Here is a 26,603-nt window from a genome sequence, read left to right as displayed (position 1 = left end):
CTCATAAGGGTTGGTCATGGTGGGGGGCTTAAAGGAATTAATATCTTTAAAGCACTTAACAGGAGTGAAATAGGTAATAAGACATGTTCAAAAGAGCAATTACAATTACTGATAGGACTAGTTTTAATAGAATGTCCTATTGACTGCATTAGGGCTCATCCTCAGATAGTACTAAATATTCCAAATTGTCAAGATACTTTAAGAGTTTTATAATCACAACATTTTTTGGAATGTAATAGGAAACAGAAGGAAAACAGGAGCCACCATAAAAAAAAAAAATGTGATACCATCAAAAAAGAAGAAATAGATTGAAACTTCTAACTCTAAAATGATTTTTCCTCAAAATAGATTGGAGGTGCATAATTGAAGAATGCTAGAAAATATTTGTTCCTTAAAGCAGTTACAGGCAGCTTTGACAAGCCAAAAAAAAAAAAAAAAAACCCAGCAGCTCAGCAAAACTCCCTCTCTCCTTCCATGTCCTTCACTACAGAATCTGTTATTGAAGAAGCATGTGAAAGTCACTCTGAAAAACACAGGGCATATATGTTTCTCTAAACTTATAACAAGAGAAAAGTTTAATGGCTTATAATAAAAAGATTTTATAGAAACTTTGGATATTTTACTTTTTATGACGGAACAGAGGAGAGGGCCTGAAATATCTCCCAAATAACCTTAGATTTGTCACATTTTCTAATGACTTTGTGAACCAACTTCTATGCCTTTTTTGCGGCTAACGCATTTTAGTAGACCACCCCTCCTCTTCACACAGTTCTGTTAGAGATCTGGATCCAGGGCCACTTACCCACTGTTGATGTCATCCGTCCTGAGACTTTTCCCAAGAATATCACCATCACTCATATATCCGCCAACATCAACTTCAGCAGACATGTCCAGGTCACTGCTTGCTTTCTCACTCATGTCAATCTGTGACATGTTTCCCAGCCGAGAGACAGCAGCTCGACGGAGAGGTGTTGTGTACATGAACCTTGAAGGGTCTGTGTGGATGAATCGACTGGTACCGCTGCGAGGGTAGCCAGCACCCAGGGAGGGAGCATCTCCAGCCTGAAGTCGAGGACACGCCTGGCCCAACCTCCACGTCATGGGAGTGGGTCGACCCGTCAAGTTAGGTATGGTCCTTCCATTCACTTCCGTTGTCACAGTGCTGTCAAATGTTGTCTCCAGGGTGCTGTCAAATAAAATGCAGAAATAACTATACTCTGGTTCTCCTGGGGCCACAGACCAAGAATGCATGAAGAAAAAAGCCTAGAGTTGAGAGCCGTTTCTTAGAAGGATGTCATTTTCATGAAAGCCAAATTATACATTCATTTTGAGATTCTAAACACCTCTGCAGATATCAAAATGTAGGAGGGGGCATTCGTTTGCAGGTTTTTTGCATTTTTGCTTTCAAAAGAAAGGCCATTATAACATTTTAGATAAAGCAAAATACTGTTTCACATTCTCAATAAATGCTTAATTTAACACACTGTAGCCTTCCCAGAACTATTCTGGAAGTTAACTACAATTATGTTTGAAAGTCTCTCTACCACCCCTCCTCAGATGCTTTTCAACTGCAACTTCTGCCATTGTTCCTTCTTTAGGCAGGCATGAAAACGACTTAGCAGTGATGGTGGTGGTTTCAGTAGCTAATTCAGTTCAAATGGGAAACTATATCGAAGAAGAGATGGATAGGAGAAACAAGTCCCTGGTATATGCTGAGAAGTCACCAGTTGACTGTCATGTAAAATTGAAATGAGAAAACAGTAAGGGAAAACTAAAATTCCTTCTCTATCATTCTAAGAAGTTAAGTGCTTGATTGCAATTTTTTTCTTTACTGGCCCAGTGATATACAGAATTGAGAAAAACCTGTGGCTTATCTGGGTCCCACGAAGACTGGACATAGTTTCTTCTAAATTTTGCCTCAAATCTGCTATGTTTTTAACTGTTCTCATTCTTCTTGTTTCAGGGTCTTCACCTAGAAAAGTAATATAATTATAAGTTTGTTATTCATGTCATTTACTGTCCTGAGAATAACTATATGCATAATATGAGTAATATAAATTATTTTTCTGAAAACTAAAATTATAGGTAGGAAATTCCAAATGATTATTATCAGCTGAAAATTATAATTGTTCTTTCTACCAACAAAATGTGAATAGAAACAAATTTAATACTACAAGTAATAATTTGAAGTGGTGATAATACAGTAATACTTTGTTGGACTATGACCTTAATCATTAAAAATGAGAGAGTCATTTGGAAATATACTGTTCAGTACTCCATGTTTCTGAACTTAATTTAAAAATCTGAAATTATTTGGATCCTAATTATTTCTGTGATTATCTGTTTCAAAGTGTACTCAGAATAGTTGAGATAAACTTGACTTAAGTAGCAAGTATATATTTGGACTCTGGGGAATGAGAGAGGACTTTTCTTAGAGAAGAAATATCTTTTGAAGTTTTTTATTTTATTAGACTCATGGACCAAGATTCACAACAAGGGATAGCTTTATTTTTAATTATTCCTCCACTTTCTACAGGGAACCAAAACACCCACATGTGACACTAGATTTCCGGTAAAGTCCCAGGCATCTGAACTCAGAATGTGTCTAACGGGCATGAAACAAACAGCTCTGCCAGTGCGACAAATGCTGGCCTTACATAATCACTACCTATCATTTTGGGGCATGGGTGCCATTACACCATTTTGTTTAGGGCCATGTAATACTTCCAAGGCCAGTGGCCATTTGAAGCTGGTGCATCTGGATAACAAAAAGAATGTGGAAAGACAGAGGAGGAAGCATAGCCTTTATTCTGTTCAATTCAGGCTCAGGAGGATGTCCAGTGATGAGAAATTTTAATAAGAAAGAGAAAAGAAGAAAAGAAGGAAGGAGAGGAAGAAGGGGACTGGAAGGGGAGAGAAGCTATGGGAAAGAGAGGGAGGAAGAGGAAGGCAAAGGAAGAAGGTGTTAAGGAAGAGAAGGGAGTGGCAAAGGGATGAAAGGAAAAGAAAAGAGAAGGAAAAGTGAAGGTAGAAAAGTAGCTTACATTAAATTCCAGGATGAAAATTGTCACACAGACGTGTCAAGATGCATATCTACAATCTCTTTTAAGACTATGGGTAGATATTCAACCTGTTAATTTTCTTCCATGGCATTCATGCCAGACTTTTAAAAATATACAACAAATGCACCCAGTTAACATTTATAATATATTCACAGAGTTGGTGGGGATTTCAGAGATTGTCTTTCCTTACCTCTTACCCAGTGAGGAAACTCATCTCTGTCTCACTTGGGAGGTGGCCATGGGCCTCTGCCTGAAACCACTAAGACTGGGAAGACTTCTTCTCCTCTGCAGTATCAGGTCTAATTGTGAAAACATTTCTGAGGATGAGTAATAATTTGCCCCCCTTTAGTTTCCACCCAGTAGTCTCAGCGGCTCTGAAACCAACTGAACAACTTTACACTATCTTTACCATGGCAGCCGCTCAAATATTGGAAAACAACTGCCAATTTCTTTATTTTCTTCTTCAGCCAAACGTGACTTCATTGTTCGTGATTCCTCATCTTGGATGAGTACCAAAACAACCACCATTCTGCTGCCAGTCTGTAAATCTCTTCCTTTTAATTCAAAAATTATTTGAATGATTAAAATATGCTTAATAATAGGATTATTTCAAACTTAGAAAGTAATGAAAAACTTCCTTATATTTTTAAGAAATAGAAGAACACGTGTTGTGCCCTCACGCACGCAGCATAAACTTTTCCTACACTAACTCAAGTCTTGCAAACTCTAACCCTATAGATTAACATTCTTTTAAAATTCAGAACTGTTAATAACCCTTAAGACTTTGATCATATTCTCCCTGGAAATTCTTCCCATCCTTCTCCTCATTAATATGACACAGCATATTTAAGAAATGGCTAGAAAGATGTCTACCTTTCACTTCTAAATAATCTGGTAAGAACCCTGAAGAAAAAGGAGAGTTTTGCAGGGACAATCTTAAAGGGCAGAAAAACATGTATCATTACAGTCATAGGAAAGGCAGAATTGAAGAGAGATTTTACTCAAGTGGGCAAAAGAAAGAGTGAAGAAGGAGATAAAATTGGAGAAGCATTAGAGCCAATACTCAGTGTCTAAGATTTCATACAGTGTAGAAAGATTCTAAGTGATGGTAAGAGATGAGAAGACTTAAAGAAGGAAAGTGTTGAAACTGCCTTTTTTGGAGGGAGGAGGGCATGCAAGTCATTTACCTTACACAAGTTCTAGAATATACCATCACATGTCTCCTATCCTTGACCCCCTTCCCTCCGGAAGAGCTTTTATGTTGTAATTAAGCTGCATCTTAACCATTTGCCAACTGGCGTAATATTAATAATATTGATATTTGAATTACTTTCAATATGTGGGGGGTTTTACCCCCTTTTTCGTAAGGAACATTGGCCCTGAGTTAACATCTGTGCCAATATACCTCCATTTTGTATGTGGGATGCTGCCACAGCATGGCTTGATGAACGGTGTAGAGTTCCATGCCTGGGATCTGAACCCTCGGCTGCTGCAGCAGAGCACATGGACCGACACTATACCACCAAGCCAGCCCCAATATGTTGTTTCATATAAGCTTTAAGAACATCGTATTTTTGAGTCATTCCATTTTACTAACTAGTTTTTCACATCTTCAATCTTTAAATTTCCTTCTTTCAATCCAACAGGCATCTTACATCCTTCGTTTTTCTATTTGAATTCATCATTTGTTTACATAGCTTCCCTTAAGTTTCAAAACCATAACCTCCTTCCCTCCTTTGGTTTTTCCCATCATGATATCCACTCATGACAATCAGACAAATGGACTTTTTCTTTCCAGCACTTACTGAGCAAAACGTAATTGCTGCCTCATTCATGTCATGAAAGATAATAGCCAGATCAAAATTTATTGCAGTAAATGTTCTCAATGACCCACAAAAGGCAAGGTAAAATTAAATGCACTTACAAACCCCCTAAGGATTGCACAAGTCTGCAATATCCTGTAAATCTGTATCCAAATGATGTCTGGAGGATTAGGGGTGGGGACTGAATGGCAATTGAAAAGGCCAAATGTGAAAGCACAAATCAAATGAAAAATTTAGTAACAAATAAAAGTTAGCAGGAAAATGCACACAAGAAATTTATTTAGTCACAAAAACGCTATATCCTCTCTCACTTCCATAATCTCAAAGCCAACAATCATTCCTGAAAGAAGGCTCCTAAGAGTCAGACAGGATAGTAAGGGCTGACACACATTTTCCAGAACAACATAGTCTGCAATTTGCTTTGAGTTTTTAAAATTGGTGTAAACTGCTTTCTCACTGCTCATAAGGTCTCCTCTATGAGCAGGGCACAGAGTAACAGGCTCAATTTGGTGTTGCTGCATTTTTACTTAGTGGCAGACGGACCATTTAATCTTGAGGTCCTGCTCTTACTTTTTAGGCTTTAATTAAACACATTGTAATTAACACTGTCGGCACTGTCATCTTTTAATAGGAAATCAAATTACATATGAATGAACCTGATTCACAGAGAATTAGGTCCTCTACATCATCCACATTATAGATGTTATTAATGAGAGTACAGCTGCCTGATTTATTTTGAGAAATAACCCTAATTTTGTGAAGGACCCCAACAGTGATTTGGATGGAAAATTTTCAAGTCATCTGGTTAAACCAGACACTTTGGGGGAAAAATAGCAAAATATGGCTAACAGCTTTATAGTTATCTTTTAAATATTCTCCTATATAGTTATAGCACAGGCCCTAGTCTGTCTGATTTAAGATATCCAAGAGTAAAGAGTTGAACTCAAGAAACCCTGCCTAAAACTAACTTGGAAGAGGCCATTTTGAGCCAGAAGCAGAACCTAGTCAAGCACGTGGCAGAAATCCTGAAATTCCTGTGTGCTCTGGGCGTGGACATATTCACCAACCTAACACGCATCATTACTGAGGGAATTGCATTGGAATGCTTCATTATCCTGATATGATTATTCATAGCAGCTATTTGAATAAACTCTTCCTCTTACTTTCTCACTTGCATTTTTGAATACTGGCATAAGTGAAAATAAAAGCCTTAAAGAGAATAATTCCATAAATACAATAAGCAGATGCTCAGTTTAAAAACCATGGAACACACAGACTTCTATTGAGAGATTACCCTCTGACAGTAATGCTCCAAGTTATTTATGCACAAAAAGGCATGTGTCATACATACACCCGCCCACAGCATGCTATAATTTGACAGAGAAACCAGCAAATACTGTCAGGGGACTGCACTCTGTGCATATCTTTGAAAAGACTTACATAAGAGGTGCTTAGAACAAGATAAGTGCTACCATTCTACAGGCAAAAGATGAATACTGCTTGATTCTACAGTTCTGGAGGAGCGAAAAAAGAAAAACCTTCATAAGGATTAAGACTCCCTCTCTTGCCTTTGTACTGCATACAGGTCTTTTATGAGAAGCAGCTCATCACAAAAATCACACAATGGTGAAGAAGTAAATCTTCAGGGTCTGAGCACCTGGTGTATTCAAATTCAGAAATCACTATTCCCACAACTTGACTCTTTAAAGCCAAGCTGACATGAAAAATCGGGCAATATTTGCCCTTGCTGTCCCTCTAAGATTTCTTCTTCTAAAGCTGGTTCACTAAGATGCCAGAAAAACTCATAAAACATCTTGTAACAGGGGGGTCTACATGGAGAATAAAAACAAACCTATATTTAGCACCAGTTGTATGAATCAGAAACAAAGAGATCGCTGCTCAGGGTTAAATCTTTCATATTTAAGGAGTTCTGTATGAAATCCTTTGTGGAAATACAAACTGACATAAATATGATGTGGTCAATGGTTTAATACCAATGGATTTTTGAAGTAGAGACTGTATGTTGTAAATATGCTTCAACCGAACATTGAATTTAGATATAAACAATTAAAACATGTACAATTTAGCTATTTAGGCAGGCAGCAAAGTTGACAAAGTTTAATCACAAAACTGAAGAATTTCCTCTGACTTTTTCATATCTAGTTAATGAAAGATTATGTCAGAAGTTGCTACTGAGCGTCATGTCATGAAAAAGGCCTACTCTGTGAGGCATAAAAACAGTTCACAGTCATCTACATAGTAGGTTAAATAGTTATAATGCACACACCAAACACCAAAAAAATGTTTGTGAGTAAAGCTGTCAGAAGAGGCCTCTGCATTTCTGAAAGTGTTATAAGAATGCACAGTACTCGTCACTGAGGCAAAAACAAGGGCCAGCCATTTGGGTACCACTGAGGCAGCAGAAAAAACTTGACTAGACAGAAAATTTACCCACAAGGCCCCTCATTCTTCCTTCCATATCTGTGGTGAGGTCACCTTGAGGGAAGTTGAATAAATAGGCTCCATTAATGACTAAGTAAAATACACATTTGGAGTTTTAAAACGGTAACTCTTATTTATGGACATCTAGAATGTACTGGATACCAGGTCAACAGTGCCCAGGGTGGATTGCTGCTCTTTACTTTCTCCAAATAGACTTTACAATGGTTCTTTTAGCTCAGCTTTACAAAGAAAATAATTTCAAGAAACAAGAAATTTAAAAGTTTTTTGAGTAAATATAGTTTTAAAAAATAGTTGGAAGAACGGAAGATATTTGGCTAATGCACATGCGCAGCTTCTTAAAATCCCATCCTCATTTTAGGAGCACACTCAACTTACCTAACAAGTCTGTGTAAAGCGCCTGTTCCAGATCGCCTAGCATTGTAAGGATCACATCCTCGTCCAGATGCGCCGTGCCTTCCCGCAGGCAGCTTTCCCCCTCCTCTTCCGCCCAGCTCCTACTGATGCTGCTTGGCCGGGAGGACACATTTTCATCTTCAGACCTGCTATCTTCATCACTCTCAGCGTCGAAGCCTCTTCTGGAAGACCAGTCCTCTAAGCCCTCAGTGCCTGACCGGCTGGCAGGCAGCAGGTTCCAGGCCCCTGGGCCGCTGGTGTGGTACAGGGACTGCACAGAGCGCGAGAGGAATCGGGACAGCGAGTGCCTCTCTGCATAGGTGGATTCTCTCTGGCTGGCCTTTGCTGCATTCCCAAACCAGTTGGAAATGCGCACAGTGGGTCTCCTCTCCCCCTCACTGGCGAGGGAAAGATTGGTTAGAGACTTTTGTTTCTGCAGGCCAGCTGCCTTTCTCCTTACTTCTTTGCTCCGAAACACGGAGAGTTCAGCTGGCCGCTGCATGGCAATTCCAGCGCCTTCTTCTCATCAAGTGGACTTCATACTGTCTTTTTACACTGAGACAGCAACTGGCCCTTTTGGTTTTAATTAACACATGCACTTCAGTAAAAGCCCAGGTAGGCTCAAACATTCACCTACGATTCTGTAGCTATAGGACATTTAATTAGTTGCCCACCATTTAGCCTGCCACATCATTTCCCTGATCAGCAGTACTTACAAACATTTTGCTTGAATCTACGTGAAGCAGAAAAGAGTTCACCAAAGACACTGCTCCAGCTGAAAAGTAGCACAGGAAGCCAACTACGTTTCCCCGTCTTCATCCAATCACATGTCTCAGCAGGGCGATGGGTCCACATTTCTCTCTATTGCTTCTGTGTTGCCAAACGCGAGGTAGTGAAGCACCAGTGATGTCTCTCGCTTTTTTTTTCTTTGCCTCTCACCAGCCCTTCGCTGATCTAGGTCTGCAGCCCTGGACTCTAGATGAGCTGACACGGTGCAGCATGTGCAACCTCCGCATCAGAGCCCCGTAGGAGCAGAAATTAAGCGCGGAAGCCCAGCCCCGCGCGAGCCTCTGGCGTGTTAGTATTCCACCTGCATTCTCTGCTCTATGGCTCTTCCTTGCTGCTGCAGTGAATGCTGCTGGCTGCCATGGCAGCAAACATCCTGCTAAATTGAAACTGAGGCGCGGAAGCTGCTGTCCAGCCTGGAATGCCACAGGTTTCAAAGCCAAGCCTGAATAAGATGCTACACTATTAACCCTAAACACATTTACATCACTCTCAGCCACCGCACCTCAGATACGGACATACACGGACACACACACTCTCACACACACACACTCCTCGACACCGGAGAATGACGGACTAATTCTCTGTAGCTGCAGGCAGCTGAAGCAGGCAGATCTGTCTTCTGAATGTTGGGATTTGTGCTGTAAAAGCACAAATCAAATTCAAGAGTGTAAAGGACCTAAAAAACAGAGCATGACACTCCACCGGCTGACAGATATGCTTTAAAGGGAAAGACTTCATTTCATCTTCTAAGGAACAAATTCAAGGGCTTTTTATTCTGAAGCTATTTAGTGAAATGCTAATTGAACAATAAAAATCAAGATTTCTTCCTGTAAAAAATGCAAAAAAAAAAACACCTCGGTTTTTTTCCCTTTGAGAAGGAATATTTTCACTCAAAGCTTATAATTGAAAGTTGATGGCCAAGTATGTAGAACATAATGATGTGACCAAAAAAACGTAAAATGTACATTATGATTTTTGATATTGAGCATTTTCCTAGTCTATTCCATAAACCTATTCCCGCATAATAATCTCTTTATTTTTAATATTTTGATAAAAAACAGAAAACCTAAATGATAAATTTCTTGTATTTATCTTGTACTGGTTATGTACGCTACACCACCACCCTGAAATTCTGATTTTAGGAAAACTTTTAAAACACCTAGAAGATATAGGAGAGACCACGTGTACCACTGTGAGCTTATGAGAAGTGTATCAAGGAAAACTTCTGAGGTTTTCTGCCCATGACATTCCTTATTATAAGAGGGAAAGTGGACATACACATAGAAATATTTAATTGTGTCATTCAAATTGATATACAAATCCCTATCATTTTCTGAGCTAGTATCAAATTAATTCTGATTTTTCACCTCATATTGCTAACCTCAGCTAGAGGAAATGCTGGATCTCTCAACGATGTAAAATAGCATTATAATATACATTGCCTGTATCTTTACATATGGTGACAACCTACTGTGCATGGTTAATTATTCCTTATGCCTAGGATCAAAAGCGGAGCATAGCAGGATCCATTTTACACAGACACATAAAAGGGAATTAGATGGAAAGAACAGCAATTATTCCTGATAAGAAGGTTGCAATTAAACAAGCAAATAAACCTGTGAACTGTGAATACTGATTCTCAGTTCCTCATGCTTTAAAAATAGCGTTTATATGTGCTTAAATAAAATGAGGGTACAAATATGGAACCATAGAAACTGACTATTATTTTACTAAAATAATAATGTGTGTGTGTAAAGCACTTTTTAAAATACTTTGGATTCCTAAGCAGAACATTTTTTTCCTTCATTTTGAGTTATTGTGACCCAGTGAATGACCAGGGTACGAGACCAGAGTAAATTTGTTGAAGTTATAAAACTTCAACTTGTTTGACTTTTGTTATACTAGTATATTGTAGCATACTCTAAATCTCACAGATTCACAAAAAATGGAATTCTTATCCTTTAGATGATAAAGAGTTAAACTTATGAGTATTTTATGTGAAAACAGTTACTATGCCCTCTCCTTATACAAAGGTGCTTGTGTACCAGTCAGCTTAGATTGGTGGTTTTCAGACTTGCATGTTGAGAACTTCTCAGAGGGCTTATTAAAATATAGCTTGCTAGGCCCCAGCCCCACCCCTCCTCATTCCGTAGGTGTGAAGGGGGCTTGAGATTTTGCATTTCTAGCATATTCCCTGGTGATGCAGATACTGCTGGCTCTGGGACCCCACTGTGAGAGCTACTAGGCTGAGACTAGTGGTTTTCAATTGGGGGTGGTCTTTTTAACTGGGTCCCTCTTACGGGACATTCAGCAATATTGGTAGATACTTTTGCTTGTCATAATGGGGGATATGTGGTGCTTCTGACATCTAATGGCCAGAGGCTAATGATGCTGCTAAACATCCTAATGGCCAGAGGCTAATGATGCTGCTAAACATCCTACAATGACAGGACAGCCCCCCACAACAAGGATTTATGCAGACTATAATGTCGATAGTGCCAAGATTGAGGAATTTTGGCTTAGACTAAGTCATGTTAATTTACAAATGATTTAGAAATTTCAGTGGCTTACAAAAATAAAGAGGCACTTTTGCTCCCATTAATGTCCACTCTGTGTTGGCTGCAATTCTGATCCTTAAAGTATACCTTACTATACAAGTACACTTTCTACTAAGACCCATGCAGAACGAGCAATGCTAGTCAGGGACACGTCGATCTCATGACAGGGAGAAAAGAGATGAGAGATCCAAGCAATGGCTCTTAGAGCTTCTACTAAAGAAGGGCCCATGTCATTTTTCCACTCACATTTTCTTGGTCAAATCAAATCAAGTGACATGGTCCACCCTGATTTGATGGGGTAGGAAATAAAATCCTTCTACAGAGGTAAACCCAGGAAGGGGTGGGCTAAGTCCAATGGAGCCAGTAAGGAGGGGCTGGTTATTTTGAAGAAATAACCTTAACGGAGAAAACATCAAAAGGGTATTTTTGTTTGTTTCTCTGTTTAAAGATACCACTGCCAAATTGTAGTTGCAGTAGCTTCTTCCCTGAAACTGCATCAGTCCATAGGTTTACCCTGAACAAGAGCAGGGGACCTACTTAGAGCTTTTTGAGAGGCAGCTATCTCTGCTTGCTCTGGGTGCACGTTCACACATGAGTGTACTTATACTTATTCGTATTCACATATAAATGTACGCTATACAAGGTGAAGGAGGAAGCCTCAGAACATAGGAGAAAAATAAGCCCAATCAGTACTAAAAATATGAATCGCTAATTTTGCCAAGATTTCACATAAAGCACAACTCCTATAATGTTCTGAAAAGGAATGCTTTTCAGTTCTTAGTAAACATAATTATACAGTGGCCGTTTAAGTAAAAGATCTAAACTGATTTCAGTTAACCAAATTTGATCTTCTTAATCTTTATAAACATTCAAACAAAAGGCAACTTAAGTGATAATTTACAAAGATCTTAAATATCAGAAATTTCCCATTATTAAATACAAAGTCTAGTAAGTTAGCTTATCCTTCTGTTTAAACTAAATTCTCACTTCTAAAATGATTTTCTGAATTCATCCAATTATTTTGCTACTTTTTTACAAATGACACGCCAGCTTCGCTGATACTGAGTCAGCCTGGCGTCTACCAACATCTTTCAGTTGAACACAAATTCTAGACACAGGTTAAAAAGTGCATTAAACAAATGTTATACATGTTAGTAGAGAGTCTTATGTGAAAAGAGGGCAAGTGTGAACCTATGTAGAGAGAAAAATATAACAACTTCTTGAATGATTCCAGTGGAATGAAAATAAAGCTCACTTTCTATTTGGCAGGATCTCTTGGCACTTGATGAAAGAGATGGTCTCTGAGGCCAAATGCTTTCTGTCAATGAATGTGAGAATAAAACCCAAGCCAAAGCAGTAAAATTGGAACTGTCAATTTAATTGGACTTGTAATATTGAGGTCATGGCATGAATCTTAAAGGAGAGGCTAGAAGCAAGAAGCTCACTCACTCATAGTCACAAATTATAAAATGCATTTCACCTGTATGTAACAATTAACAGAACGATCATCATCAGATCAGGTAAATATCACTGGGTTCCTCCTTAAGAACATGACAAACTATAAGAAGCTTGAATGATATACATGAAGACTTCTGAGGGATATAAGGTCTCCAGATTGTAAAAGTCTTGAGTTTTCTCCAGTATGCCATTTTACTGAGTGTTTATGATACTTATCTTCATTTATGATACTTATCTTCACACTGCAATTAAACTACATTTTTAACTTCGACTACCATTTAATCATAAAGACAATTTTTTATCACTTCACGTGAGTTACTGCATAGATGAAAACATAAACAGCTAAGCATCCTAGCTAACTCAGAGAATCCCTCTAACAAATCTGCTTTGCAGTGTGAACCATTCAAGTTTGCTCGTTAACAGTATCACAGAACTTTACGTGTCATGCATCTCTTGGGTTATGCACTAGGCATGCTTTTCATATTTGCTTAAGCACAAAAAGGGATTTTCCCCGGGTAACATAACAGAAAAGTGCAGGGAAGGAGGGAGGAAGAGTTTCAGACATGGCTTGTTCAGGGGGTCAGACATTTCCTACAATGACCTTGAGCTCATTCTCTCCTGCTTTAGGTTCTGTTTTCTCCATGTTTGTTTCTCTTGAGGGTGAAAGGGACAGCCAGCATTCCAAGTTTCCTTTTGATTAGTTTCAGGTCTAGTGAAAAACAGGCTCCTTCCTAACCGTCTTAAGAACAGTTCTAAGACTGATTCTCATTAGTTCTTATTGAACTGAATGGGGTCACATGTCCTTTCCTGAAAGAGTCAGTGCGGTCAAGGGAATGAGTTGTTCTCATTGAATCTGCTTGGGTCAATTTCACTTGAATCACATGAACAGAGACTGATGGGGCTATAGTTCCCCCAAAGAAAATCAAATGCTGTTATCAGCAGATGGGGCGATGGATGGTCAGGCAGAACTACACCAGGACACCAAGGTATGCTGACCATGAAGCCAGTGGTACCTAAGATATAGAGCTCCTTACTCGATTGAGCCCCTTCCTAAACACTGTGTGTAATTTTGTATTTTTGTTTTTGTATTATTTTCAGCCTTCTCCAAATTGTATAGGCTTCAAAAATTTACAACACATGGATCTTATTCTGACAAAACCTAACTCCATAAAAGTTCTATATCATTAAGGTTACTTGACTTGGGGAGCAGGACAGGATTACACCCCCTGAGAGAGTTCTTAAAAAGACAAAAAACAGTGAATGAACCAGAGAAATATAGAATGATTGCTCGGCTGCATTAAATATTCACTTGAGGTTGGTGGTCAGGAATGTAAGGTGAATCACATCAACACGTGATGCATTTTTCTCCAGGTTCATTCATTGTTGGTATGGAACAGGTGGAGAGTTGAATGTAGACAGGTCTGTGATTTTATTAAAGAACAATGAAGTGAGAGAGAAGGAGTAAAGGGTATATACAAAAGTAAAATTACATTCAGTTACCACAGGAATTCAGCTGATTAAGGAGGGAAGAAAGAGTATGCAGAGTTTGCTGAGTGTCAGTAAAAGGTGGTGGGGATAATGAATTGGAAATCCTGGTAGAACCATTGGTGGAGTCAGGAAACAAAAGGAAGAGCATTGAAAATGTAAGAGGTCGTAATCAGCGAGAATTGGGTGCATGAAAGTAAGATTATAGAGAGCTTGCAGATTCTGATGATGCCCCGATCTAGGGTATGACCACGAGAATAAGTAGCTCAGGAGAGATTAGAAGACAGGATCATTGGAAGAAAGGCCAGGGTAAGCTAGTCTTCCTCTCATCACTGGTCTGCAGGTCTACTCTCATCCAGATTTCTCTGATTACGGTACTCATCCTCTCATCACTGGTCTGCAGGTATACTCTCATCCAGATTTCTCTGATTACGGTACTCAATTTAAAGCTTATTAATCATAAATGCATATCATCTTTCTTCACAAAATCTCAAGTTTTCATTGGGAGAAATGTTCACTACCCCACTGTAGGTTAATTTTAAACAAATCATAGTGGGACTAACACAATCAGAGAAGCCTTATTTCAGCATTTATTTGCTATTTTCTTTCTTTTATTAAATTCCTAACTAATTCATAGACTCAAATCTATGATTCTATATAAATAATTATTGTCACAAAATATTATACCTTCTAGTAAATCCATTTAATTAATATATTATGTTAAAGTCTAGTTTATATTTCACTTTCAAGTATTCTGCTAAAAACATCAGAACGTTAAATGAAAATATTAACTGGAACTATGAAAAAATGATCAAATGGTAGATAGAATATGAAACTGGAGAAAAAATCAAATATGGATTATTTATTCAATCAGAGATATTCACTGATATATTAATTTCAGAAAAACAAGGTTCTTTGGTGAAATTCACATAAAAATTAGAATTCAAACTGTACTAAATGCATTTTCTCCTACAGGTTTGAACTCTAGTATTTCATAGGCATATTGATACTAATTGAAGACACTTATGAATAAAGAAATATGTGAAGAGTATGCATTTCACGCCACACTAGGTTTAAAAAATATCTATTCTCAATAAGATATACATCTTCATTCTGACCATGAGACTATCTGGAGCTATGGGAAAGCCATCATTAGTCCCATTATTTTAAAAATCTACAAATATCATAGTCATACTTATGTCTTGGCATCACCATTTCTACCCCGACCCTGCACTGGTCCATTGTAATCTCCACAGGAAACCTCTTGATGATAGTACCTAATGATACCACTGATGGTAATTCTGAAATGAACCCTTGGGATGTTGTGCTGTCGTTGTCAATATTCTCTGATGGACACTGCAGTAATGGCTAATGCTTGCCAAAGTGTTTCAAGAAGTGGAGAAGCTTCTTAATGCCCAAACTCGATACGGTTACTTTCATGAGCTTCAGAGCAATATTTTGAGTCCTTGGAGTACTATAGTAATTTTTTAAATTACATAGTTCTTTCAGTTTTTTTCTTGGGAATATACAAGGGCTAAGCCAGAGATTTATTGGAATAACAGACATACCTCTACTCCCACGCATTCTTCTACTTAGAAACAGATAAAATGTTTTTAAACTCTCTTTCCCCTTAGGAGCAGTATATTTTGCTAAGAGCCTACTTAGTTCCTCACAAATACAGACCTATAGATAATAAAATTACCCCAAAGGCCTTCCATATATGTCTAGGCTTATCTTGATCCTAGGAAAAACACTAGACTAAAGCTGAGAATCCTGTTTTATACACTTAAAAATACGACAAACTGGGGCATGTATATGTCTTTTTTTTCTTACATTATTTATATATAATGAAATATTTCCCCAATTAGATTTTTTTTCCAGAATACACATTTGGAGCCACCATGTAGAAATGTTCTAAATAGTACAGGATTGGAGATAAAACAGAGTTTGATCAGCCATGGAAAATTTACATTGACATCTGATCCTTAATATTTTTTAAATCTCCAAATATATTCATTGTCTGCCTTATTAACAACAGAAGATTGTCCAAGTTTTCTCTGATTATATTCAACTTGACTGAGGGCAATGAAAACTTAAAATCGCAGCCTCTGAAAGCACTACCATGCTTTACAGAATTCTTTACAGAGCAACAAAGAGATCATCCCAAGTGGAATAGCCAAATATCTAAGAATCTCTGAAGCAGGAAATGTACACAGTCCATTTATGCTTAAGGAAAAATAGTATAGCACAAACATGATTTAATAAAAAGACTTACATAGAGATTACAAAAATTCTGAGGTTTGACCCACCCGTCAATCAGGTCACTTACCAGATATCTCCTCTAGGCACTGCTTAGCAGTCTTACTATATGATAAATCCATCTTAGTAGGACTGGTACAGGAGTCGGCAGATGGTAAAGAGGTACCTTCATTTTCTGAATGTGCTCTGAAATTAACCAAGAAGATAGAAACAAATAGCAATTGCTGTCACCAGTGACTCATCAAAGTTCTCTAGCACAAGAAGAAATCAACATATTAAAACCTTTCTGTCAAGATAAGTAAGGATTTCTTTATGACTGGGACATTCCAAAGATGTCTACCTACAGCAGAATTTCCTTTCTTTCATATACAACCCAAGTAGGAGTGAGATATTAAGTCAGATTTCTTAGACTTTTCTAAATTTGAAAGTTGAATTACCAATAGTTGGTTGCATTTCGGGGGGCAAAAGACTTGAAAAGATCCAACTTTTATTGCTGTTTTTAAAAAGTCTGGCTAAATTGTGTTCTTGTGAGAATAACTAATAAAAGCACTTGAAACCACCCCTAAAATTATTTTTCCATGAAAATTATATAAAATAGATCCTAAAATACAAAGTATAAGTAAAAATAAACATTGAATTTGTTTGGGGCAATAAATGTCATCATGATGTCCTGATTTCAGAAAAATTAAAGTCAATCAAAAATAAATTCTCATTCTTAAACCTCCCTTTAACATCACATTTTAGACGTGTGTGTATGTGCATGGGTATGTATTTGTGTTTGTGTTAATATGTAAACAGTAGGTCAAATCAAGTGAAAAGCACTCTACAGAGGGACTGTATATGTTTTGATATTCCAATCTTACTTGATGCATTGCTTCTTCTTTTTATGCACAGGCAAACATTTTAAAAGGCACCGCCTTTCATGATGCAGCTTCAAAGTCTACATATATTTGATCCAAACTGCCACATATTAAAAAATTCCACAGCATAACCTATTATGACATGGAAAGAGGCAAGGCAACATCTAGCAGTGTACACAGGACTGTGTTCTTTGTAGAAATCCCATTTGCCTTCAAGTCTCATTTCTAGTACTGGGTCTGAATTATGGCAAGTGATCACTAAATATTTCTTATTGTAAAAAGATCTATAAAGAATATTTATATGTGAAGGAAGAATTCAGTGTTTTTTTTCTGAATCAATTTTTAATTATTATTTTACTTTTATTCTAAATCCTAGTGGTTAAGATTCAGTGCTCTCACTGACACAGCCCAGGTTCACATCCCAGTCAGGGAACCCCACCACCTGTCAGTTGTCATACAGTGGTGGCTGCATGTTGCTGTGATGCTGAAAGCTACGTCACCAGTATTTCACATACCAGCAGGGTCACCCATGGTGGAAGGTTTCTATGCACCTTCCAGACTAAGACAGACTAGGAAGAAGAAGCTGGCCACCCACTTGTGAAAAAATTGGACACAAAAATCCTATGAATGGCAATGGAGCATTGTCTGATACAGTGCCAGAAGGTGAGAGTATGGCACAAAAAGACTGGGCAGGGTTTCACTGTGCTGTACACAGGGTCACTAGGAATCGACTCTGTGGCTCTAAATCCTGGTTTTGTTTCAGAGAAAATAAAGTTAATAATTGATACCAGAAATATTTTACATTTATCTGACAGATCTAGAGACTCTGAAAAGCTCATTAGGATTCTACAAAATCAAGGAAAACTATATGCTGTACGTATGGATGTAGGTGTATATATAGGGATTGATATATAACATAAAGATAGAGCTACATAAGAATTCATACAAAGCTGTGCCTTGGCCTCCAATGATTTCTGGTAAACTGTTCCTATTTTACTGACTCAAAACTGAATATTAGAACCATGACAAAATTTAAAAAGAGGACATACTAGTCAAGTGACAGGATGCACCACTGAAGTCAGTAAAGACCTCAACGTTGTTAAAATCAACAGACATTTTTAGTCTTCACCTTCCTTGATATCTTGGCAGCATTCACAACAGCAGACCGCTCCTTACTTCAGGAAACTCTCCTACTTTGGCTTCTCTGACAAAAATTCTCCAGTGTGTTCCCAATTCTCTCTCGATGCTACTTTTTTCCTCTTTCTTTTTCCTCCTTCACTCAATCATTAAATGTTGTGGTTCTGGGTAGTAAAAATAAGGGGATACAGAGGGCAAAAATTTTGGAGTTCCTCAAAGCAATATCCTAAGCTTCTTCCAGTTTTCATTGCAGTCTCTCTAGATGATCTCGAACATACTCAATGTGTTAATGAGGACCTATCCATACACGAATTTCAAATTCAAATTCTAACCCAGCATTTTCTTCTGAATTTCAGATGTGTATCATAACTGCCTAGTTGACATTTCCTGATGATTGTCACAAAGATATACAGAACTAAACTCATAATCTTTTCTCCACAAACTTGTTCCTTGTTTATGGAGCCCTTGGGTGAAACCCGTAGGGGGCCTGTGAGACTTTGCATGTCTGGTCTCTGTCTGCCCCTCCAGTATCATCTTGCATAGCATTCCCCTTCTCCATCTCTCCCATGTGGCCACAGGAGTCTTCTACCCACATCCCATAGCTCATTGCCTTAACAGGGCCTTTGTACTTGATTAATTTCCTCCCCATTTCATCCAGTTACGTCTCTCCCTTCAAGTCTCAGCTCAAAAGACTCTTCCTTAAAGAAATATCCCTAACTTTCAGGTGAAGTCCCAAATTATAAGCACTTACTGTTCCCTGTACCTATCTTGACAGCACTTCATACTCTAGCAATGTAAAATTTGTGTAATTATTTGATTAAAGTTTATCTCCCAAACTAGACTCTATTCTATATGTTTAAGCTCAGCCTTGTACCCCAATACCTAGCCCCATGTCTAGCATACAGGCTGTACCCAGCAAATATTTGATAAGTGAATGAATAAATCTTGGTGGTAGTGATCATAAAATAGTATCATTAGTGGGTCAAGCACATGGAAGCAAGCATCGTATAAGGTGCATGATTGGGTTTGGATGTAAAACTTGGCTCTCACACTGAATAGTTATTGACTCTCGTGACCTTGCTAAGTTATCTAGCCTCTCTGAACCTCACTTTGCTCATGTGTAAAGCAAAGAAAAATATGTGTCTTGCAAAATAATTGTGAACTCAAATGTTATTATTACTAAAGGTCTGGAAAGGCATTCTCTTGAGGCATGTGGGATTCTGGTTAACATTAAAACGTGGCGAAGATATCTGGCTCTCTGCACAGTCTATTTCTCTTCTTCTCTGGCCCCCAAGTTCTCCTACACCCCCATGTATAACTCCTTCCCACTCATTTCTAGAGTCCATTTCATTCTTTTCTTCCACTTGGGTTGATTTCTTATAGGCCACTGTATCGCCCTGACCGGTTCCTTAGTCTGCTGTCTCTGAATGAAGGGAAAAAAATCCTCTGAAGTTTTCTAAGGATTTTATTACCTGCTGAAGAAGTTTAAATGGAGAGAATGTACTGAGATTGGAGACCCTAGGGAAAGCTTTCTGGCTGTCTGCCAGGAAGCCTCAGAGAAACACCATGCCTTGGTGAACTGGCTGTGAGCCAGGCCTGGCCTATAGTCCTGCAGGCTCAGTATTCGCAGACTGATCTCTCAGAAGCTGAGTCACACTAAGCAGTTCCTGACATGGCTGTCTGAAGCCCAATGCCAACTGGTTCTTACTAGAAAAAGACCAGGAGCTGTCACAGGGGCCAGAATGCTTGTGGTCATGTCAGTTATAAAGATTTACAGTATCTCCCTCTATGAAAACCTGTATGGAGCAAAAGAATATTCAGAATGTATTTTAGGAGTATAGTTTTTGCTTTGCTCCAAACAAACAGATCTTAAAAAGTATTCCTCAGGAGCTGACTATGGCTATCTTCCTCAATATATGAGAACTAGTACTCAATTCCATTGGCTAGGTACCCACTTCTCCTGTCTGAGATGCTCTTTTATAAAAACTATTCATATTCTGACAGCTCAGTCTTGTCTTAGAAGCCTTTGTTTTGATTTATTTTTTAATGTGGCATTGCATATTTCTGGCTGACTCTCCCTTTAATGTCACAAGAGCCAACCTTATTTACCTTATTTCCAAGTTCTTTGGTGTATTTTCATTGGTATTCTCTGTATGAGTTACCTACATTAGCAGTGATAGGGAAACAGATTGATCAAGGAAAGGAACGTGGAGACGCTAAACTTCAAATAATTACGAAAAAGACTTAGAAGTCATCTTTGGTTTGTATGTACATGCAAATGGTCCAAATCTCTGCTTTACATATGTTACAAGCCATCCATTTCTCTAGGATTTCCACTTCATTATTTGTTAAAGTGGAATCAGATTTCAACTCTGGTCTCTAGAGGGACAATCAATGCTAACTGGTAAAGATTTAACTTTTATACAAATGATCAAAGAAGTTCAGTTAAATCTCTGAAGACTCCCAACATGTTCTCTGTTTTTGGGCATGCTTCATTCCAGTAAAATAAAAGGTTTAGGGCTTGATTCATAAAACAATTTATGAAAACCTCAGAATCAATAGTGTTCTCCAATCAAAAGGCACATTTTGACAGGTAAAGTGAACACTGCAGTGACATCATTCACTGTTCCCACAGAAACTGATATTGCATTTCCCTCATATTGACTAGAAAAAGAAAAAAATGAGTATCATGACATTCCTTTAAAATATTTAGCAGATACAGTCCTGTGCAGACTATCTTAGTGTGCATTTACAACATAGTCAACACGTTACAAGTACCTATTGATATTCTAAGATATAGCATTGCAAAAATGCCATTTAACTTAATTAGAGTTCTAACAAGCCAGGCCCTCAGTGCTAGTGTCTGTTACTAAGAGCTGTAGTGGTCAAAAGTCTAGACTTCACCAATGATGAACATAAAAGCTACTTCCTGTTTCTGTGCATGTAATTAATATGTGCCAATTTCTGTGCCTAGTGTTTCATCTGTGGCATATCACTCAAACTTTACAAGAATTCTGTTGCTATGGACTGAATGTTTGTTTCCCCCCAAAATTCATATGTTGAAACCTAATCCCCAATGTAATGGTATTTAGGATGTAGAGCCTTTGGGAGGTGCTTAGGTTACAAGGGTGGAGCCCTCTTGAATGGGATTAGTGCCCTTGTAAAAGAGACCTCAGAGAGCTCCCTTGCCCCTTCCACCACGTGAGGACAGAGTGAGAAGATAGCCATCTATGAACCAGGAAGAAGGCTCTCATTAGATACCTTGATCGTGAACTTCCCAGCCTCTAGAACTGTGAGAAACAGATGTTTGTTGTTTTAGCCACCCAGTCTATGGTATTTTTGTTATACCAGCCTAAACAGACTAGACACCTGTAATACAGGTGCTGTAGATAAATTAAGGCTTCTAGAGATTTAATAACTTGCCCTATATAACAAGTTGGTAGACACTTAACCCATACTTGAAGCTGGCTGCCTGTAGATACTGTTCTGTTAACCACTACCCTACAGTTTAACTCTATCTAATTGCCTCTGGACACAGTATTTTATTGCATTTGAGGTCCCCTTAGCTTACAGATAGCTCAGTCACTAAGTCAATAAAATATTTGAATGTGACAATATCCACTGGTCTCTTTACTACTTTAAATTTTTACTCTTGATTCTTGAGAAAAAGAATTATTCTTGAGTATATTCTTGAGTATAAGTGCCATTTATTGTTTTTGTTTGTTTGTTTGTTTTGAGGGAGATTAGCCCTGAGTAACTGCTACCAATCTTCCTCTTTTTGCTGAGGAAGACTGACCCTGAGCTAACATCCATGCCCGTCTTCCTCTACTTCATATGTGGGACGCCTACCACAGCATGGCTTGCCAAGCTGTGCCATGTCCGCACCCAGAATCCGAACCGGCAAACCCTGGGCTGCTGAAACGGAATGTGCAAACTTAAGCACTGTGCCACCGGACCGGCCCCTATATGTGCCATTTAAAGGAACTCAGCAATCAGTGCTAGATACTATCAATCTTCAAATTGCCAATTTCATAAGTATGGGTGTTTGCATATTGATTTATATTCAAAAAATATATCCCTCTCTGGAGTCATCTTGACATGGATATAGTCACAAATGTGGACACAAGCAGAACTTGAGTCAGCAACATTAAATAAAGGTGTCAAAGTTCCTGCTTTATAAACCAAACAAAAGGGAAAGAAACATGACTATCTTTCCAAAACCAGCAATGGGCTTTCTCTCTTCTTTCCTCCCTGATGGGAAGGCAGACAGGTGACAGCCAGGGCCCAGGCCAGGAACCTGTCAGAGTGAAGAGGAGGCCAATGTGGAGGGAGGTTTGTTATATTCAAGGGCCTGAGCAAATAGGAAAACATATTGAGGATAATTGGAGCCCAATTTCTCAGATGACAGAAGGAAAACATAAAGCAAGAATAAACACCATGCGTTGATTTGGAATTGAAGGTACTGTTGTGAATTCAGGTATAGTTTTATATATATCATGTCTATCAATCATAGCTATCTCATAGGTATTGAGATAAATGATATAAACACACGTGGGTATGTGTGTGTACCTACATATACTTTACCACTTCGGAAACTTAGGGGAAGCGAGATCTTAGCTTCTAAATATCATTCTCTATAAAAAGAGATCAGGGCTTCCTAAATAAAAGCTGAAGTCAAGTCAGGGAGAGTACAAGATGAGCCAGGAACACCGTGAGCCAAAGAGAAATGCAGTTCTCAAAGAAGAATGGGGCAGAAGTCAGCTTGAACAGCATCCCAGTAGCCAAATCTGGGAAAACTTAAGCAGCAAAATAAATAGTCATATTATAATCCAATAGGATTATATTGAATACAATAGGAATCCATTAGTCCACACAATTTAAAGAGAGAGAGAGAAGAGGAGGGGAAGGAGGGTTAGGGAAAGGGGAGGAGGAAAGGGGTCGGGGAGGAAGAGTAGGAGGAGAAAGAGAAGAGACATCTTTTCCTTAAAGTAGAATGCCAAGGCATAAATGTATAAAGAATGATGGAATTCAAAATCATTTGACACCCATCATAAAAAATTGTTAACTCAGGCAAGAAACCTCAATGTATGCTAAAACTTATGGGTGAAAGTAGATCAAGAAATGTGATTTTTACAAAGTCTCAAAATATCTTTCCACAGAAATGCTTAACTAAACGCAAATGGGGCAAAGTAACTCCAGAGTGGAAAACCGTGGCAGACATCTTAATCAAAGGAACAAATTTAACACCACCAAAATGGGAAATATCAACACAGTTGATATCTGATAGGATGCAATGGAAAGAACTCTGCATCATTTCTGTGACATTCTAGACAAAAATACCTGTATTATAGTCTAATCATGAGGAAATAGCAGACAAATCCAAATTAAGAAACATTCTACAAAATGCCTGCCTTCAACATATCAATGTCATGAAAGTCAAGGAAAGACTAAGTAACTGTTTCAGATTGAGGGATATTAGGAAGACAGGACAACATACATCCTAAAAGTGACATCTTTGGGACAATTAGTGAAACTTGAATAAAGTCTCTGGGTGCTCTGAGTGAAGTGTATCTGGGAGTTCCTTGTGGTATGCTTGTAAATTTTCCATAAGTCCAAAATTTTTTCCAAGAGAAAATAAAATATAGAAAGAAGAAACAGTGGTTTGGTTAGGCAATCTGGTAGTTGAATCTCGTAAGCCAAATACAGAAAGGGTAGCTTATAAAGCTTCTCTGCTGAGGGGATGCCAACTTGGGGCAGCAGCCTACACAACAGGCCCTCTTCTAGCAGTCTCTCTGCACTCCGTCTTAAAAATACTGCTGTGTGAGGGAGTTTAAATTGCTACCCGATGCACAGATATATATCGAATGTAGCAAAAGACAAGCTCACAAGGCAAGCAGTCAATAAGCTTTATTTTGTGCTGATGACCAATTATGCCCAGCTCACATAAAACCACAATTGCAGCACCATCTGTAACAGTAGCTGCAGGGCTTACAAAAGCTCTATCTGTACCATGATGATATGCTCTGCATTGCAATACCGTAAACTCACAGCTCCTTCTACTCAATCTACTGGTTCAACAAATAAGCCAAACCTAAAACCATTAGAGTCAGCATTTTCAAAACTAATGTTTTACATTCTTTTCCTTTCAGAATACAGTATACTATTCAAGTGTCAATTTTCCATGTCACTTTCTGGGCAAATTTGAAATCTCACAGAAACTCGTTATAGCAAACATCTCTCCTGAGAACCCACAATGTTGCTCTAAAGAAAAGAATGTAGACCTCAAAATAGCAAGTTATGAATCTGGTTAATAGCTATTCTGAAATTTATTGGGGGCTGCTAGAAAAGCTCAGGTTTAGGGACATTGTACAAATCTTTCTTTTCTCCTTAACTAATTACTCCACTGTTTTACTTCACATATCTTTGCAAGTATGAGAAATGTAGCTCTAAGTTAATAAATGTAAATGCAATAGAAGAAAAATGACACGTGGGAGGAGGGGAGGCATGTTTTGAAAGTCCAAAGGAGCTAAGGTAACACTTTTTGAACTCTAGGCAAGGAAAACAAGTTTGAAGAATACCGCATAAAGGTCGACGCCAAGAAAGAAGAGGATCAGCGAAAAGTAGGCTTTTTTTTTAAATTATGCTTTTCTCCTTTCCCTTTCTTTTCTTCCTATAATTAGGACCACTACTTAAAGTCTTAATAAAGCTACCTCTGAAATTCAGTAAATTTCTCCTTCATCTAGCTATTGAACATCGTTTATTCTGCCCTGATATCTCCCAGTGACAATCCATTTTACACACTGAAGACATAGTAATTTCCAGATCATGCCTCTCTCTCTCTCTCACACACACACACACACACACACACACACACACACACACACACATGCACGCACGTGCATATATACACAGAGTCCAAGTTACTGACACTCAAGAATTTCTTCTACAATCAGGATCCAATCAGTCTCCACTTTCTAGGACAACTGATGTACTTGCTGACCACCTGACATCTCTTGTGTTCACCTTGGTTACATGGTCCCTTCAGTGTTACATTTCCTTTCCTGTCCCCCTCACCTCAGCCCCAAATCTCACATATCTTTCAGAACTCAGCTCAAGTGCCACTTTCTCTGATTCCAACAGCTAGCAGTAATTTTCCCATTTTTGGACTCTAAATGCAGCAAATCTGGTTCACTGCTGGGGAGCTTTACCCTTCCTGCTTCATTTTGTATTTATCTTCTAGTCAGTCTTCTGCCTACTATCTTGTGGACAACGGAAGGAAAATGACATATGGGCCATGTGGTGTTTCACTCTATCCTTGATGCCTTATGCATAATAGGTACTTACAAGGTAGCTGTTGAAAGAAGAAGAAGAAATAAGTGAATGAATTTACTGAAGAGAAGATACGATTTCATTCTTTAAATATTTTAAAGCTGTTTATATTTCAGTTACACTCTTCCATTTCTAGGAAGTAGGAGACTTCAGAATTTTCCCTATTGCACTGTATATTTTGGGCAGTTTTTCTATTCTTCTATAGCAGGTAATCCTAACTCATGATGATAGTGTTTCATTCAACAATTTTTATTTGGTGCCAACTTGGGTAGGCTCTTTCCTGGGAAATTATGCTACTAAATAAAAAAGACAAGACTCTTGCTCTCAATGAGCTTATGTTACAGTCAGAGGAGGCTGAAATCACACTTGTTAATAAGTAAACCAAAAAATAGCAGATAGTGATAAATTCTATGAATAAAGTACAAGAGTGTGATGGGGTATAATTCTGGCCAGAGGCATGAGGGATGATCCTTTGGACCAGATGGTTGGAGATAGCGTCTGTGAAGAAGTAGCATGTAAGAAGAGATCTGATAAGAAGAAGGAGCCTGCTGTGATCTGGAAGAGAGTCAGTACAGGCAGACGGAACATTTACGACAAAGGTCCCAAGGCAGTACAGCCTAGTTTGCGGAGAAACAGAATGATGGCAGGTGTTCAGTACACTAGGGGGAGAATGGTATAAGTGTGGCTTGAGAGTTAGATGGCCAGATTGCATAGGGACTTTGTAGGTCTTGGCAAGGTGTGTGAGTTTATTTTTTAAGTGTAATAGAAATCCAACAGATGTTCTCATGAATTGGAATGACATACACAATTCATACTTTTCAAAGGTTAGAGTCTCTACTGTGTGAAGGGTGTTATTAGAAAGGGTCAAAAGTGGATGTTAGAAGACTCATTGGATACTAGGTGAGAATTGGTGATGATGTGGTTTGGACCAGGAGGGGTGGGGTGGAAATGGAAAGAAATGCCTGACTGACGGTATGTTTTGCAGGA

The 26,603-nt window shown here is 38.4% G+C and overlaps 1 protein-coding gene across 20 annotated transcripts in view; it reads right to left on the bottom strand.

Moving 5' to 3' along the window:
- NAV3 (neuron navigator 3) overlaps positions 1-26,603 on the bottom strand; it is a 776,877-nt gene that overhangs the window by 141,639 nt on the left and 608,635 nt on the right. For all 20 annotated transcript variants that reach the window (XM_070254197.1, XM_070254199.1, XM_070254205.1 and 17 more), the window contains 3 exons: positions 16,361-16,476; positions 1,864-1,972; positions 803-1,186 (listed from right to left, as the gene is read on the bottom strand). In XM_070254197.1, the coding sequence (XP_070110298.1) occupies positions 803-1,186; positions 1,864-1,972; positions 16,361-16,476 (609 nt within the window). The remainder of the gene's footprint in view (positions 1-802; positions 1,187-1,863; positions 1,973-16,360; positions 16,477-26,603) is intronic.

The sequence above is a fragment of the Equus caballus genome, chromosome 28, assembly GCF_041296265.1.
Source record: "Equus caballus isolate H_3958 breed thoroughbred chromosome 28, TB-T2T, whole genome shotgun sequence".
NCBI classification, from domain to species: Eukaryota; Metazoa; Chordata; class Mammalia; order Perissodactyla; family Equidae; genus Equus; species Equus caballus.
Note: the sequence above shows the minus strand (reverse complement) of the source record. Positions and strands in the feature narration are given on the sequence as shown.